The 16,020-nt window shown below is 32.8% G+C and overlaps 1 protein-coding gene across 2 annotated transcripts; it reads right to left on the reverse strand.

The window, feature by feature from the left end:
• Nucleotides 1-344: 344 nt before the first annotated feature.
• On the reverse strand, nt 345-15,299 carry LOC148616175 (putative NADPH-dependent quinone oxidoreductase VAT1L). 2 transcript variants are annotated; one of them, XM_088582939.1, is made up of 10 exons: nt 14,901-15,299; nt 11,426-11,555; nt 8,306-8,521; nt 7,402-7,544; nt 6,069-6,172; nt 5,810-5,865; nt 5,299-5,493; nt 4,821-4,904; nt 2,906-3,013; nt 345-1,849 (listed from the first exon to the last, which is right to left on the reverse strand). In XM_088582939.1, exons 1-9 carry the CDS (start codon nt 15,086-15,088, stop codon nt 2,924-2,926), a joined length of 1,206 nt encoding a protein of 401 aa, XP_088439065.1. In that variant the 5' UTR covers nt 15,089-15,299; the 3' UTR covers nt 345-1,849; nt 2,906-2,923. The 2 variants fall into 2 exon arrangements, with proteins under 2 accessions (XP_088439065.1, XP_088439066.1); XM_088582940.1 differs by having other exon boundaries at nt 2,895-3,013; nt 14,901-15,270.
• Between the last annotated feature and the right edge of the window lie 721 nt (nt 15,300-16,020).

The following is a 16,020-nucleotide window of genomic DNA, read 5'->3' on the forward strand; positions in this document are numbered from 1 at the left end:
CAAGGATGTACATCACAACAGTAAAGTATGTTTCAGGTTTTCATCAGTAAACAAGGTATAGTGGTCCATTCTAGCAATTATACAAAGAACATTTATATTTTAGATATAACTTCGACATAGTCATAAAACATTGCACATTGTCTTGGTCTGCCTTATTCTGTACACATAACATTCCATGTATTGTAAAACCAAATAGATTTTACTTTGTCTATTTTCCTTATTTGTGTTTGTACGTTTGATTAAGTCAGTCATTTTTTTGTTTGTTTATTAAACTCCTCTTTGGTAAAAGTATTAAAAATGGAACAACTAATATTATCCCAAGCTCTTGCTGACCAAATGTATAGAATGAAAAAAATTTATCCATTCAATACTTACTCGATTTTTTTTTTTTTTTTTTTACATTTAAGAATTGGAAGTCCCAGCTTTATTGCTGCATGCAATTAGATAATGTTGATATCCAGATGAGATCCAAAATTTTGACTCAACACATGTATATGTATGCAAGTTCAAAATGAGATCATTCATTTCATCCCTCTTGTGTTAAAAATTAATGCCAATTAATTTAAAGATGTTCCTTGTAAGTTTAACCAAACTGAGGTTTGACATTTTTTAATATTCAAGGAAAAATTGTCATATTAAGTGGAAGTGTTTGTAAGAATCAGGCAAAATTGCAAAAATCAGATACATGCATGTCAAAATCTCACGATCTGACAATGTAATATCACACAAGGATACTTTCTTTATTTGAAAAGTCCATTATTTGATCTCTGCATCATTGGATTCGGTCAGAAATTTTTCGATAGAATCTTAGAAAAATTAGTGATTTGACAGAGTATCTGCCCTTGAAATGTTTATTTTCAGTGCATTTCAATGAAATTGTAACTAAATGGTCCACCATAATATGGAAAATCTTGTCTGTTTTCTGTGATTCTGATGGTGCAAATAGTCAAATTACACTATCAAAATGATGGATTTTTTCGTATCATGTTTCACCAGTTGCCTGATACTTACATCAGACTTAAATAACCTTTACTTGTTGTAAAACTATACCTCTGTGAAGGTGATTTTTTCTGACACTCCCACGAAATTTGTCAAATGACATCAAAATACATCACAAAATTTACTTATTCATGATAAATATAGATTAAACATCAACATGTTGAAAATGCCATAAAATATAGGATTTATAATAACAATTAACCATAACAACACAACAATAATAATAACAACTGCATTGGTAAACAGAACACAACATTGTTACATGTTAATACTAACTCTGGATTTGGTTGGAAACAATACATTGTCTATTTCTAATTGGATTTTCTACACTAAAATGCCCAAAAAATCCTATAATTAATTGAACTAGAGCACCAAAATAATACAGCAGTGTGTTAGATAGATTTTTGGTTTAAAGGTATACATGCCTTAATTTGCAAGATTCTATTGAAACTTAATTATATATACTTCTGTACTACTTGCCTGGACATGACTTTGTTTTTGTTTTTTTTTTATGACAGTAAAAGTTAATTAAATTACACAATTCCAAGATACAGATAAGTCCACTCAGCAGTATATTTTTCCTTAACTGAAGTCAAGACAATTGGTTCAGTCAAAATTGTTTTACATAATGACCTGTAACTACAGCAAAATAGCCTACATATAGATTTTATCTACCACTAACATATAAAATAATAGTGTCATTCATCTTCCACACCTTGCTGCGACACATTTATACATTCACTTAGGACAATAGAGAGTTTAGCAAAATAGATAGCTTTTTTGCAGCACATTGAGTTGATATTAGTTCTCTCTGTTATTCTGTAGTCTCTGGAATACCCCTTGGTGGTATCTGAAATAGGAAGCAAGATATAGCTTTGTGCACTTCGTACAAACTAAGAGGAGTTTTAGGGCTCACCTTGTCAAAAACCATTTGAGTTATTGCCATTATTTGGTGTCCATCATCATCTGTTACCAATTTTTAAAAAAATCTCATCAGAAACTAATGGTCAGAATTTGAAGAAAGTTGGTATAATTGTTTCTCAGGGTATCCTGCACAAAATGACCAAGATTTTTTATCCTTGAAAAAACATGACCACCATAACTTACATTAAATCAGAGGTGTGAAACAGCACTTTTCACACATACTCCAAAATGATTAGGTTTAGCCAAATTCTGACTAAAGTAAAAGTGTTAGGTATGATGAAATCTATCTGTGGTAAAATTTGCATGAAAATATGTTTACCCATGTCAATGCTCTTTTTGGTGTTTTTTTTTTTCTTCCTTTTATGATGTTATCACTTTAAATACACTTCTAATAAACTACTGGACAGAATTTAATGGAAGTTGTAATGATTGTTACTCAAAGTAGCCTGCACAAAATGACTGAACAATCATGGCTGCTTTTACAAGAAAATAGAATGTAGTTAATCAAGCCAGGTGAGTGACTATAATTTTCATAAAGTTCCACTTTTTCTGAGGTTCATTGGCTGACGTGGTTGTACATAATTTGGCATTTTTATGCTTTTGTCATAATTTTGCTATTTTTTTCAAAGGCAGTTGGTATAGTTTCACTTTTTAATGTATTATTTCCTGAATGAAATGTAGAAAATTGTAAGTAAAAGGAACAAATTTTAACTGCATCGTCTATCATTTTCAAAGATAGTACATGTTTACCATTTCCAGTGGTTGAACAAGAAATAACAATGAATTGGTATGGGTTAGGGTGCTGACTGGCCTAAGAGGGTTACTCCAGTGATTTTCAGCTTCTACTATATAATAAATCAATTTTTTCTAGCATAATGGGGACGAGCCCACTCCCCCTGGGGCCTTCTTTTAGATCTGCCTATGACTACTATTTGGAGATGAAGAGTAACAAAAACATGTCTAAGGTGTACATTAGATAAACCTCAACTACACTTCTCCTTTAAGACTGGTTTTCTCCATTAACTATAGGCTCTTTCTCCTTATCTTCACTACAGGTACTCTCAGTGTGTTGTCTCCCTTGGTTTGCAAGCTGAAAAAAAATTATTTTTATTCACTCATTTATAATTTTATAATTATAATTTTATACCCCAGTCCATGTCTTTTGATACCTTGCTATCTGAAATTACTTGACAAGAACATACTATAATATTAGTTTAAAAGAAGTTAATTAGCTGTAATAATCAGTAAGCATTGCAAATTGAAATTTATAGGAAAAACATCTGATGGTGTTTATCAAGTTGCTATGACTTCATGGACATTTGTTGGCTTGATCAATATGGCCTTATTTAATGTATTACCTTTAAAATATTTCAGGTAATATAAGGGATGATGAAGCAAGCTAAACAAAAACATTTTTATAACCTACAACACGAAGTGGCCAGGTATTATCTGAAAATATTGAGAGTTTGTTCATCCATCTTTCCATGTGTGTTCGATATTTAATTTGATTGGTTTATTTACATAAAAGTGATGTTCATTAAAAATTCATAATTTTTTTTTTTTTTTTTTGGACAAATTTTAGTTCTCTTTCTTGGAATGTTAAAGAATTGTGAAAGTTTGAAGTCTAGATAAAGTAAAAATATCATTTTCAGTTATTTTTTTATTCGCCAATTTTCCCTGATGAACAAGTTATCCTTCTTGAGATTCTTTTCCCTGATTAATTGGAGTTACCTTTCTATAAAATTTAGTTCTTATGAGATTATGGTTTGACTTGGATGCAAAGTGATGATTTATAATTAAGCATGCATCCATAAATATTAATTACAACACAATGTAGTGGGATGTCATTTAATGTCCCATTAGATGCCATATTTTTGGCATATTCTAAGAGGAAAATTCCAGTCAACATACAATTTTCTTACACAAAAAAAATTAAGAAAATATATCTGCTAATTTTCTCCCGTAGAAAAGGGCTTTTTTACAATAAGAATATTTTATTTTTGTCAAAATATCTTCAAATAATTTTAAGCTGTATTTTTTTCATATTTTATACAATATACCAAATACTATTTGCCTGTAGATTTTATATATTTCAGTACCTATTTGCAAGATACCAAAAAGATGCTCAGAATAATCTTAGTAGTTGTGTATCAACTTTTCAACTGTGAAAAATTATGCCTTGCTTTTGGCCTCAGTATTAAACATATAATCAGGAAAACACTGCTTTAGTTCAAAGTATGTGTGAAATCTATTTTGATAAAACATTCAGAACATTTTCTACTTGGTAGTATATATAATTCATGAAATGGTACTGGTCATAGATCATACCTATTATTTAAAGTAGATAAAATTTCCTAGTTTTTATCAAAGATTACCCTGAATGAACATACTTTGCACTTTTATTGTAAAAAAAAATTAGGTCACTGAACTTGTATTTGAGATAATTCAACCCTTTAAAGCCAATATTTTACTACTTTTTAGATGGATTCTGTAGGAAATTTTCAATATTTCGCAAATTCTTAATTAAAAAAACTGTAGATTAAATTTCTTACAATTTTATATTAAGAACACTTAACTGACATTCTTTCATATTTGAAAGTGAAAATTTTGGGTCACTGCACTCTTTTTCGCCCAATATTAAAAAACTAAAATTCCCAATATATTCCATACAACATTTTCCCACCAATTATCTCCCCTTTGAAAGAATTTTCCTGCCAATTATCTCCCCTTGAAAAAGACTTTTTTACATCATTTCAAACACTATTAGTTTATGTAATATATATGTGTCTGTATGATTTTGCACAATGACAGAAAAGAATGCTCCTTGTAATATGTATGATCTACCTTAAACAGATTTCTTCATTACTCCCACTAACTCTTTAAACAATGACACAAACCTTAGGTTTTGGCTGTAGACTTGGATCTAGGATTATTTTTCCAACATTTTTTCTATCATGTAATTTCTGCATTGCATCTCCTACCTTTGTAGAAAAATATTTATAAAAAAGACATTGTTACATTTTAAGAAGGACCTGAATAACATAGGAAGTTACATTTATTGATAGCTCAGTGTAAAATTATTTCCCACACATGTGTCAAATGATTTTCAAATGTTGGTTTTTGTTGAAAAAAGTTTGAAGAATTGGGTTATTGTATATATTTTAATGCACATGCATTTCAGAAATGACTTTTAAACTACCCCTTTCTGAAAAAAAAAAACAAAAACAAAAGTTACCATTTAATTCTGAATCACTTGAAGATTTGAGAAAATATGAAAAGTTTTCAAATTCATCATAAACCTGATCTCCCAGACCATTTAAATTATGGTTAATTTTGAAAAAGATGTTAGTAATATCTTATTTGTAGTTGACTTACATCTTCAATTGCCCATGCCGAGTCAATAACTGGTCTGATTTTTCCCTCATTGTAGAATCTGAACAGTTTCTCCATTACAGATCTGGCATACTGATGTTGGCCTTGTTTAAAGATAAGGTTACGGAGCTGGAATCCTGCTATACATTTATTTTCATCATATAACTTTATTGGACTTATCTTATCCACTTGCCACCACTGAAAACCATTGCATTGTTTTTTCAGTTTTAGCAAAATGCCTTTATCAAACATTTGTTAACATTAATAAGGGATCTAAATACACTGGGCATTTTGAAGTGAAGAGAAAGAAAGTTTGTTGACATTATTGTACCAGTCAAAATCCTAGAAAAAGAGAGTTCTCACTTGTTTTATAAATTTTAATGTCAGTTTTCTAAAATATGCCTTCTTAATAGAAATATCTATATAAACATGATTCTCTAGGCTCAGAAAGGCAAAAATTCTGTTATGATTATATTGAAGTTAAAGCATGAAGGAATTCAGGAACGGTACTCACCGATTTGGCAAAACTGAAGAAGCTTTTAGTTTCTCCTGTAACAATGTTTGAGGAACCTGAAATATCAAACAATATAACTATATTAGGTTAGGGTAAGAGGATAATGAGGCAAAATCAAAAGATACAAGTGGGTTTTGATGGAACTGAACTTTTCCTTAACTAATTATTATATTAAGGGCAGAAAATCACACAAGCATGTACCAGTAAATAATTATACCATTTCGGGAGATATTAGCACAATCAATGTAGCATTACTTACCATACAGAACATACTTTCCCATGGGCTTGAGTAGGGAAATTCCTTTGTTAGTATCTTCACCACAGAGACAGTCCAGCACAATATCAACTCCTTCTGGGGCCAATCTGCAAATTTAGTATCCCTATAGATCTTTTTAAGTAGAAGTTGTCTCTTATAAAATGTGTGTCACATTTTAAAGAATAATTAATATTTATAAGGTAAAAGTAACAGTTGAACTATCACCATAAGCCAGGATTTGATAGCATACATTGACAGCTCATCCCATTAAAGTTGGAACTGTTAAAAATAAGGATCAATCAAGGCTTTTTATATGACTGTAAAAAAAATTTATCCTATAATGGTAAGGTGCTGTCCTGATCCATGTCATCTTCAGTAAACACTTAGTTTTCATGCAATAGCTTTAATATTAGTTGGATGATCATAATAAATTTTACTACTAGGTTTCAAACCACAAAAGGAAGGTTGGTATTGATTTTGCGGGTTATGGTCAAAAGGTTTTGGAATGAGCAGTCAAAACATACATTTTATAGAATTTAACTCCAGTAATTTTTCAGCATATGGATATCTCTAATATTGTTCTACAAAATTCTATACTGGGTTGATTTTTTGGGTTAAGACTTGGATCATAAAGGAATTAAGGGACAAGAAGCAAGCATTTTCTTGATTTCTAGATAGCAAGTGAAAAGATCTCTTTCAAATTATAACATAAAGTGCTATACCATAGCTGGCAGCTGGGCTTAGGGGTTCTAACTTGATCCAAGTAAGTATTTTCCAGATGTCTGAATTATAACTTGAATAAAAGGGAATGGATTACTTTAAAATTTTACAAGGAGTCACAGACCAAAAGGAGGGTTGGGGTTGAAAGATAGTGACTAGAACCATTTAGTAATTAGGGGTTAAAAAGGGGCCTCTTCCATTCTAGTCAAATACTTAGAATGTGTCAAATTTTTGATAAAACGTTTAATCACAATCGAGATTGATAGTTGTATCAAGCTTGAATGGTGTGTCAAACTTGTCCCGGGTGTCCAGGGTTCAGCCTGTGCTGTCATATCAAGTTGCACCTTGCGAAGCATTTTATCATAGTGAAAAATCCCTTGATCTATTATTTTAAAACTTTATTAATTTCTCTAACGGAATTTGGGCCGTATCTAAGTGTTATGATATAGCGGTGGGTATATATGAAGGTCGTTTCAATATACTAAATATTACACTAAAAAGATTGATTGACTGTTGGGGTTTAACGCCCGAGCAGCAATATTTCTGCTATATCCAGGCGAGCACACAAAAAAGAGAACATTCTAGAATAATAGTGGTTTGGACCGGTAGGACTTACTTTCTAACTTCCTGTGAGTAGTCCACCACCCTATCAAATATATGAGACACACTATCCTTTACGAACTCGTGTTTGTAGTAGGATGCTGTACCATATACTGTGACATCCTCCACTGTCTTACATAGCTGGCATAGGGCTTGTCCCTACAAGGTGTTCATGGTCATTATAGTCTTCTATTAATATTTTGCTTATAGATTGAGTATGCAAAGATTATGGGTCAGAGTAAGTGAGCAATTACTACGTGAACATGTGTTATAGAATTATAGCTATTTTGAGAAGTTCTGTGGGAAGTAGCGTGTAACCGGTTCAGCTTAATCTCAATCCTTGCTTATATTGTAATTTATGAGAATGAAATCTTATCAAGGGTCAGCTAGGTTTAACGCTTGTTATTCTACTGACAATACGCACAAATATCAAATGAATAAATATTGCGTCATTATTTGATGTCCAATTACTTTTAGAAATATATTTTCATCAAGAGACTCAATCTGCAATTTTCCGTCAAGAAAGCCGAGTGTTGGTTTTCCCTAGGGGTATCGATTGTTTATAGAAAACATATGACATTTAGTGGTCGGAGAAAACCCTAAGCATTAATAAACATGTCTATTTGAAAGCTTTGACTTTTGTCGTATACAGATAAGGAAATAATTTCTCCACCAGTTTTTAGTTTTTGCATTACTAACTACATTGTAGGCTGAATCTCTAGACAGTAACATTTTTGTTCTATTCTGTATTATTCCCCGTACAGTTTGTTTAATCTTGTACTGTACAAATTCTTCTAAATCAATTCAACAACAACTTGACTATATGACGAAAATATCAATAATTTGAGAAGATTTTCAACAGAAAACGACTTGAATAATGAAAAATTGTGAGAAAATCAATAAAAAAATCGACTACTTACAACACCGCCACCAACTGAATGAACAAATACAGATTGTCCTTTTCTTAAGTTGGCCATGTCAAATAGCATTATATAGGCAGTTAGGTAGTTCATACACAGAGCAGCACCGTCCTGGTAACTCATGTTGTCTGGCATTTTGTACACATAATGGGATGGCAAAGTTACCATTTCTGCCCAGGCATTGTAATCACAAAAGCCAACTACTCTGTCACCCACCTGTATTATAGATTTTAGAAAGACTTCAAAAAGTTGTGCAAAGTTTAGCATTTTTATTCAATTTTCATTCTCTCTTGGTGTTTTAACCATTTTTTTTCTAAATCTCTCTACTCTGTATTCCCCGACCCATTGTCTACAATTCATTGTTCGCGTGATCCAACAGCCCATCACACCTTCCACCTACTAATTCATATCGATCTTGTATATCCCCAAAACCATTCTCACTTCATCCAATCACATCAATCCTTCTATGACATTCATGACTAAATATTGAACGTAAAAATGTTTTAGTCCAGTGAGTTGAATGCAATTACTTATAGTTCCAGTCATCGCCGTGAATATTAACACAAAATGGAACCAATTGGTATTGTTCATGGAACATGGTCGGTAGGTATTGGGAGACGATGTGGTGGAGCTGGGGCAAATTGTTTGTAATAAAAACAAATAGCAAAAAAAAATGTTTTTATGGACGCTGTTATAAACATAACATAGAGTGAACCTCCTCCCCGAAATAATATTTAGAGAAGATCTGGACGAACTATTTGTTTCTCTGATATACACAAACCTATAGCTGTTTTCCTTAAATGCTTCGATTGTTTCAATATCATCTATATTGTGTCATTATTCTCAATGGTTCATTTAGAACAAGTGAATGATTCGAACTCACTGGGGCCTCTTATTCAAAATATCAGTGTCTCACGAGTTGTGTAACAGTAGCTTAGACCATTGCCAAAGGGAGAAAGTAAACATATTAAGCAATAATGCTATAAATCTATCCCATTCCGACATTGATGTACAGACATTTGGCAAGTAGTGACTCAAAACGCATGGAGTTTTATGCCAATCCCATCTTAGTTCACGTACGTGTTTACAAGAATCACACTGAATATATTGGCCGAAATTTAACTGTGGTGTATCAATCCAACATGGTCGTTTTCGAATTAATTTGATTTAAAATGTTAAATTCTTACATTTTACCCATATAATTATATTTATCAAAACAAATTAAAATTCATAGCGCCCTTCTTCACATCCTTGTAGGCTGTTGCGTTATGCAAACCTCTTATAAAAGCTTTTAGTGTGGCGGAGAACTAAAATTAAAGAGGTGTTTAAATTGGATATAACTGATAAAACAAAAATGTGTGTGTGGTTAATGGCGTTATAGTACCAGAATAGGATGTACATTTCGTGGGCGTTGTAAAAAGGTTTATTACAGAGAACACCGTGCTATTGACAGTAATATACAATCATGCCATCAGATGGAAGAAACACATCAGAAAGGTACCAATCAACTATTGGATTTTCAATTTACTACAGAGTTATACGACAAATGTGTATAGATAAAAAGGTTATTATATCTATAAGTGCTTGTACAAGCCACCTGAGCCACGAACGGGCATTTTGTTGGCTCTATTTTGATATGAAGCATAAATGATGTAACAGATCAAGAGGGTTCCTGGGGTTTAACTCTGCCCTTTTTCAGAAAATTTTGTTAATTTCGTACAAAACGAGGAAATGATAGCCTGGAACGCCATCCGCTCTGAATGATACATTCATTTTCGTCATATCCATGCTTTACACATTATTGCGCTACTACTAGGCCTGTAATGATTCCGTCACACATACTGATCTAGCTCATATACTTAATGCAACCTCTGAAACTTATACTATATTGCATTTGAAATATTGTGACAGCGAATGAAGACTTCCATTACATACCGACGAAAGCAACAATTCAAATACAGACTTTAACAGATATCCTATTCATATATAATTTTCTGGCTTTTAAAATTCCTCGTTCGTCAGATTTATACAATTTGTACTGAACACCGATCGAAACTGAAATATCGTGTCCTAATCAATTAATTGATTTGCAATATTTAAGGAAGCATATTGAAAAGCCGTCCTTCGTGTTTCTCATACTATTGAATACTGGTTGATTATTTAATCTGTTAAGAGCAAACCTGGAATGAGTATTAGGCGTTATCGAACAATTCTTAAAGTAGAAAACGTTTCATTTGATTTGTATGATAGACTAATTTAATTATTGTGAAATCTCAACATTCGCATAAAAATTTAAGTATCACTCCGCCTGAGAATCATGCAAAATGTGATTCCTAGTTGAAAAGCCTACATATTTTTATTTTTGATATTTTGTTTAAAATGTTATAGTAAACAAAAACTAACATGTGGCTTTTCTTAACTCGTGCTCTTGGGAAATAGAAGTCAAATAGAATGCACTGTAGAATTCAAAATTAAGGGCTATAACTCTGTAAATGGCACTAAAATACAATAGAAACTGTTGAGTTAATTTTCAATGTGGATTATCTACCAAGAACAGACAGATTGGAATGAATAATTATAAATTTCATTATATAGACCTATAAAGCAAATAAATAACAAAAATAAAAATGTGTAGTCTCTTATTAGGTGTACCACATATTACATAATTTGCTTGATTCTTACAAAGACTGTTGCTTAAAGCAGATAGCATAGACAATATCAAGAAAACAAGAAACAGATAAAGCAACAGCTGTGAAAGTGTAATCAAGGGAACCAACGTTCTAGTGGAAAACAAAAGAATGTACTCGGTGACAAAGACTAGACAAGACTCGGTGACGAAGACTAGACAAGGAAAACAGAAATCACATAGGAACAAAATCAAATAACTAACTCGGAACTCTACAAAAATATTAGCATCGAGCCGATGCATAGATATGTAGAGTACTAAAACACCACTCAGTTGATTTGATGATGATTTTTATCATAACATACAAACGAAGAAAATAGGGCAACCATTCCAGACTCGAACGCCACATGGATGGAAGAGTAGGAAAGTTTTCTGTTAGAAGTCAACGATTATGGGATTATACCTACAAAAACTGAGCTACCATAGAACAGTACCTTAAACCCGGTTGTGTCTCCGCCAACAGCCTCAACCTCTCCGGCACATTCAAACCCCATGGTGATCGGAGTTTTGGGTGGATTGTCCAGAATACCTTGCCGTACCATCAAATCAAAAAAGTTAAGTCCACTGAAACCAATATTATAAATATTTAATTGTACAACTATATATCGTACTGATGTGTGCGAAGTAAAGCGGACCATGACGAAACTATCGTAAATTATCTTCGTAACATTTAGTTCAAGGATTTGTTTAAAATTTCTGGACCTTGCGTAACTTTGATTTGGCAATTGCATGCGTAGCAAGTCAAATTTTGAATTTCTCAGGTCAATGCACTATTTACTTCACATCAATGAAGACGAGTAGTCATTCAAATCAAGTAAGGTATTGAAATGTACGATGATGTGCTCCGATATAAACTAGAGGCTCTAAAGAGCCTTAACCGCTCACCTGCTCGAGAAGCAACATTCTATATTTGTAAAAGTAACCATGTTTTTCCTTACGCTCATACCTAAAGAAACAATTATATCAATTTTCATTTAATTCTGTCCAGTAGTTCCTTAGAATTTATTTTTTTAAAGTAATAACATTAAAATCAAAGACTGAAGTCTTCAAAGTCGCTAATCGTCAAATATTCTCGGTCACTGATTTTGGCTTACTATTAACATCCGAAATGGCACGAATGCAATATGCTCAAAAATCAGGTGACTTCCGAGAAAATCTTGGTTCCCTTGGTATGATTATTCTTTTGTAACCGTGATGACCCGAATGTTTTCAATTACTCGGAGCCAGATTAAACAACTGGCTTCATATAGATATCGGGATCCTGAAAATATATATGACATATTTATAGTCCCTGTGTTTGAATCGGAAATTGTACATAGAACACACGTGTATGATATTTTAGAGGAACATATTATTTCGTATGAAGCTAGAACTATGACGCTGTGGCGGTAAACACAGGGAAAATCTGCAGCAATACGTGGCGTATAACAATATATTTATGCAAATCGCATGCAAATATCAAGTACTGAAATTACGAATGCAAGAAGTTGCTAACAATTGGTTTGTAAGTCTCGTCATGTGACTCCGTGGTTTCACGAGAATGGGTCCTAGTCTACCATTCAGGTAAAATAATAGTATTTATTTCCCTGCATTAGGTTGACCAATTGTGTACCCTATTCAGATGAAAGAAAGTAGAACTTTGAATGGACAGATTGGTGTACTGACAAAGCTTGTAATTATGATTTTTCTCTCTCAGATTCTTAAAGGATTAAAGTTTTTAAATGTTTGTTTTTTTATCCTTAAAAATGCATAGTTTATGAAATTTTAAAAAGACTGCATATTACAAATGAGTGCGGAACTAAAAAAAAAATGCAAAACTTCCGGTACCTTCAAACTTTGGTTGATGGTGGTTGAAAAAAAGATGGTCAACCTCTATTCCCATGGTGATTTTTCGATCTCTGAATGAAAGTACTACAACACCAAAATGGTTTTGGAGTCCTAGTTTTAATTAGAAATTACTGAAAAACTTGAAAAGGTTAGTATTGTCGGCTATGGGAAAATAAATACTACGTTTCCCCTATAAATGCATAGGGATTTGTCATTTTTTAGAGCGTTGGATTCAGTATATAAATGCAAAACATATTTTCGTGTAAAAATACCAATAAAAATGACAAATATCTACTTCCACATGATAAAACAGTTAAGAAAAAGCGTAAAATAGAAGATTTTGCATTGTAATACAGGGTTTCGAGATCCCGGAAGTAAACAATAAAATGCAGACCGGTTTTCGAATTTCAGTACGTTCTACACCAGAAATTCCGGTAAGGAAAATGAAACTTGAACGAGACTTAAAGACCCTTTATTAGCAATTACAAAGCAAAAAGAAGGGGCAATAACTCCAGCATGGCTAAACATATTTACATGAGGAATTTGACCACTGATAAATCCATCATGGTGAATATTTTATTCCCCGTCAGAATTTGCCTTAACCTAACAGTTTTGGAGATATATATGCCATAAACTTCCGACTGACCCCTATGTTCCATTTTAGTAACAGCGGCCAAGTTTTTCGATGAACCAAAAATACCTACAAAAGTTCTAAACAGAGCATCCTAAGGAACATTAATACCAAGTTTGGTACTAATTTGGTCTGGTAGTGCCAGGGGATAAGATTTTTGAAAGAAATAACATTAAACACGGCGAAAAAGGGCAATAACTCTTACATGGCTCAACAGATTAACACGAAAATTGACCACTGAAGATCTCATCATGTTTAACACTTCTACCCTGTTAGATTTTTGCTAAACTTAACAGTTTTGAAGATATATGCGAAAAACTTTTGTCTGACCCCATGTTCTATTTTCAGTAACGGCGGCTATATTTTTGACGGATCAAAAATCCACACGATTTCTATGTTGGATACCTTAAGAACATTTATGCCAAGTTTGGTTCTAATTGGTCAAGTAGAGTCAGCTAGAGAAGAAGAGTTTTGAAAAATTGTTAACGATGACGACGGATGCCAAGTGATGGCAATAGCTCACCTGACCGGAGGCCAGGTGAACTAAAAAAAGAGAATCGTATTTATCTAGTTCTGAATGACCTTCACATTTAACAGCTTTAAACGACCTTCATACAGCCTTTATTTAGAATAACCATATCAATTACATGATTACTTTTATTGGGTAAATCAATTATAACATACTTCACAGAAAGATTATTCTTATTCAAACATACCCAGCTGATACCAACATTGTACAATTTAAAGAGAAAATAGGATGGGTAAAAAATTAACCAATAAATGTTGAATGTCAAAAATAATGACTTAATGACTTCTAAAATGATATGGAGCCAGATTTTATTTTTGACATTTAAGCACATAAAATAAAGCACGTAAATTCTTCTCACTGCTATCTATTGTGCTAACTTTTTTCAGTATTGATACATGTACAATTCATGACAATTTTGGAAGAGTTCGATTCACAATTTTTGCGTAACTAGTTTGTTTTCTGGACGTGCACGCATGTATCTTGGCAAACGAATGATATAATTTAAGATTTTTACCAAAACATATCAAGAGATTGATAAGAACATGAAACATTATGAAAATGAGCATTTTCTCCACCCTGTTTCAAAATCCTTTACTACAATCTGGTTACAACAATTTTTAATTAAAATAGAAATCCCGCGGAAAATAAATAAAACAAAAACATCTTTAAAATTGCGCTAAAAGTTATGTTATGCTACGCGTTGATGTACCATATGGCATGAAAATATTGCCTTTTGGATGAACCCTATCCTCTGAAAATATAAATAAAGTCATCAATTTAGCAATCTATAACTTGAGTAAGCCTATTAGATGCTGACAGAATAAGCTTAGTAAGGTATCAAAAGGTACAATATGTTTAGGTTTACATTAACATATCACAATAGGATTTCTGCAGAAAAAAATCAATGTAATATTTTATTTACCATGCCTTGACTCTGATCAGAACATCTCCTTCGTTAGCCGTTGGCTCCGCTTTCTGTTGACACTTAAGCATTTTAACACCTCCAAATCCAGTTAAAACAATACTCCTCATTTGTTTAGGTGGAGGCACACTGGCACTTTCTTCTGTTGGTTTAGTTTCCTCCGCCATTTCTTTCGGTGGCTCTGCCATGATAAACAAATCACTAACGAACCACTTTTAGAAAAGAAACCGTAGAGCCTGATTGAGATAGAATGTAGCTACTGCGGAAGACGAATCCGAAGACGTATCGATCCCGGTCTCCGTCACTGACAGTGAACAATTAGATCGATGAGGATACTTTAATATGATGTACCTAATCGGTGACAATGTGTAATTGGTTTGGTGATTTCCAACCAAAGAGGACGGATAATTGAAAGGGTAAAATTAATTTCATTTATTGTTATTTATGATGGAGTCGGGGTGTAGAGTGCAAGTCTATTGAACCGCGAGGTTTTCTGGTTCGTAAAAAAATCTTGCGTTTCACATAGTAAACAATAACAAAACAGTTTTAAGACGAACTTCATTTTTATCCCTTCCAATATCGGCCAAAGATGGGTGCAGAATTTCAAGTAGAGTAATCCTGGGGAAAAAAAAACAAACGCCGATTTGTTGAATAAAGCGAAAAAAAAATAAATAAAATATTTCAATTTCGGGGAGAAGGTAAAAAAAACAACCAAACAAACAAACAAACGCCGATAAAAATAAAATAATGCGGGGAGGTCATGCCGACCACCTTAGCTCCCCGCCTTAATCCGCCGAGAAGAAACAGTAAGGGTTTTTTTTTTTCTTTTACAAGACACGAGTATAAACTATATTTGAGTTCATTTGGATGTTCCTATGTAGTTAAAAATTTTTTAAGTTTTATGGTATAAATACCATACGGTCGTTCATTGAATTTTTAAATAAACATATTTAGAATCCCCATTAGCGTTTACTAATGTTAGGCCAGTCTTGGTTGTTTAGATGTTACGAAAGGAGACAATAGAGACATCTATCTCCTTTATAAATGTTGGATTTCAAGTCATGTATACGTGATCAAAAAACATTGTTAAAGATCGTGGAAACGGGCCTTAACATGCAGG

The sequence above is a fragment of the Perna viridis genome, chromosome 5, assembly GCF_037379345.1.
Source record: "Perna viridis isolate PV_CMFRI_1.1 ecotype Kerala chromosome 5, ASM3737934v1, whole genome shotgun sequence".
Taxonomy (NCBI): Eukaryota; Metazoa; Mollusca; class Bivalvia; order Mytilida; family Mytilidae; genus Perna; species Perna viridis.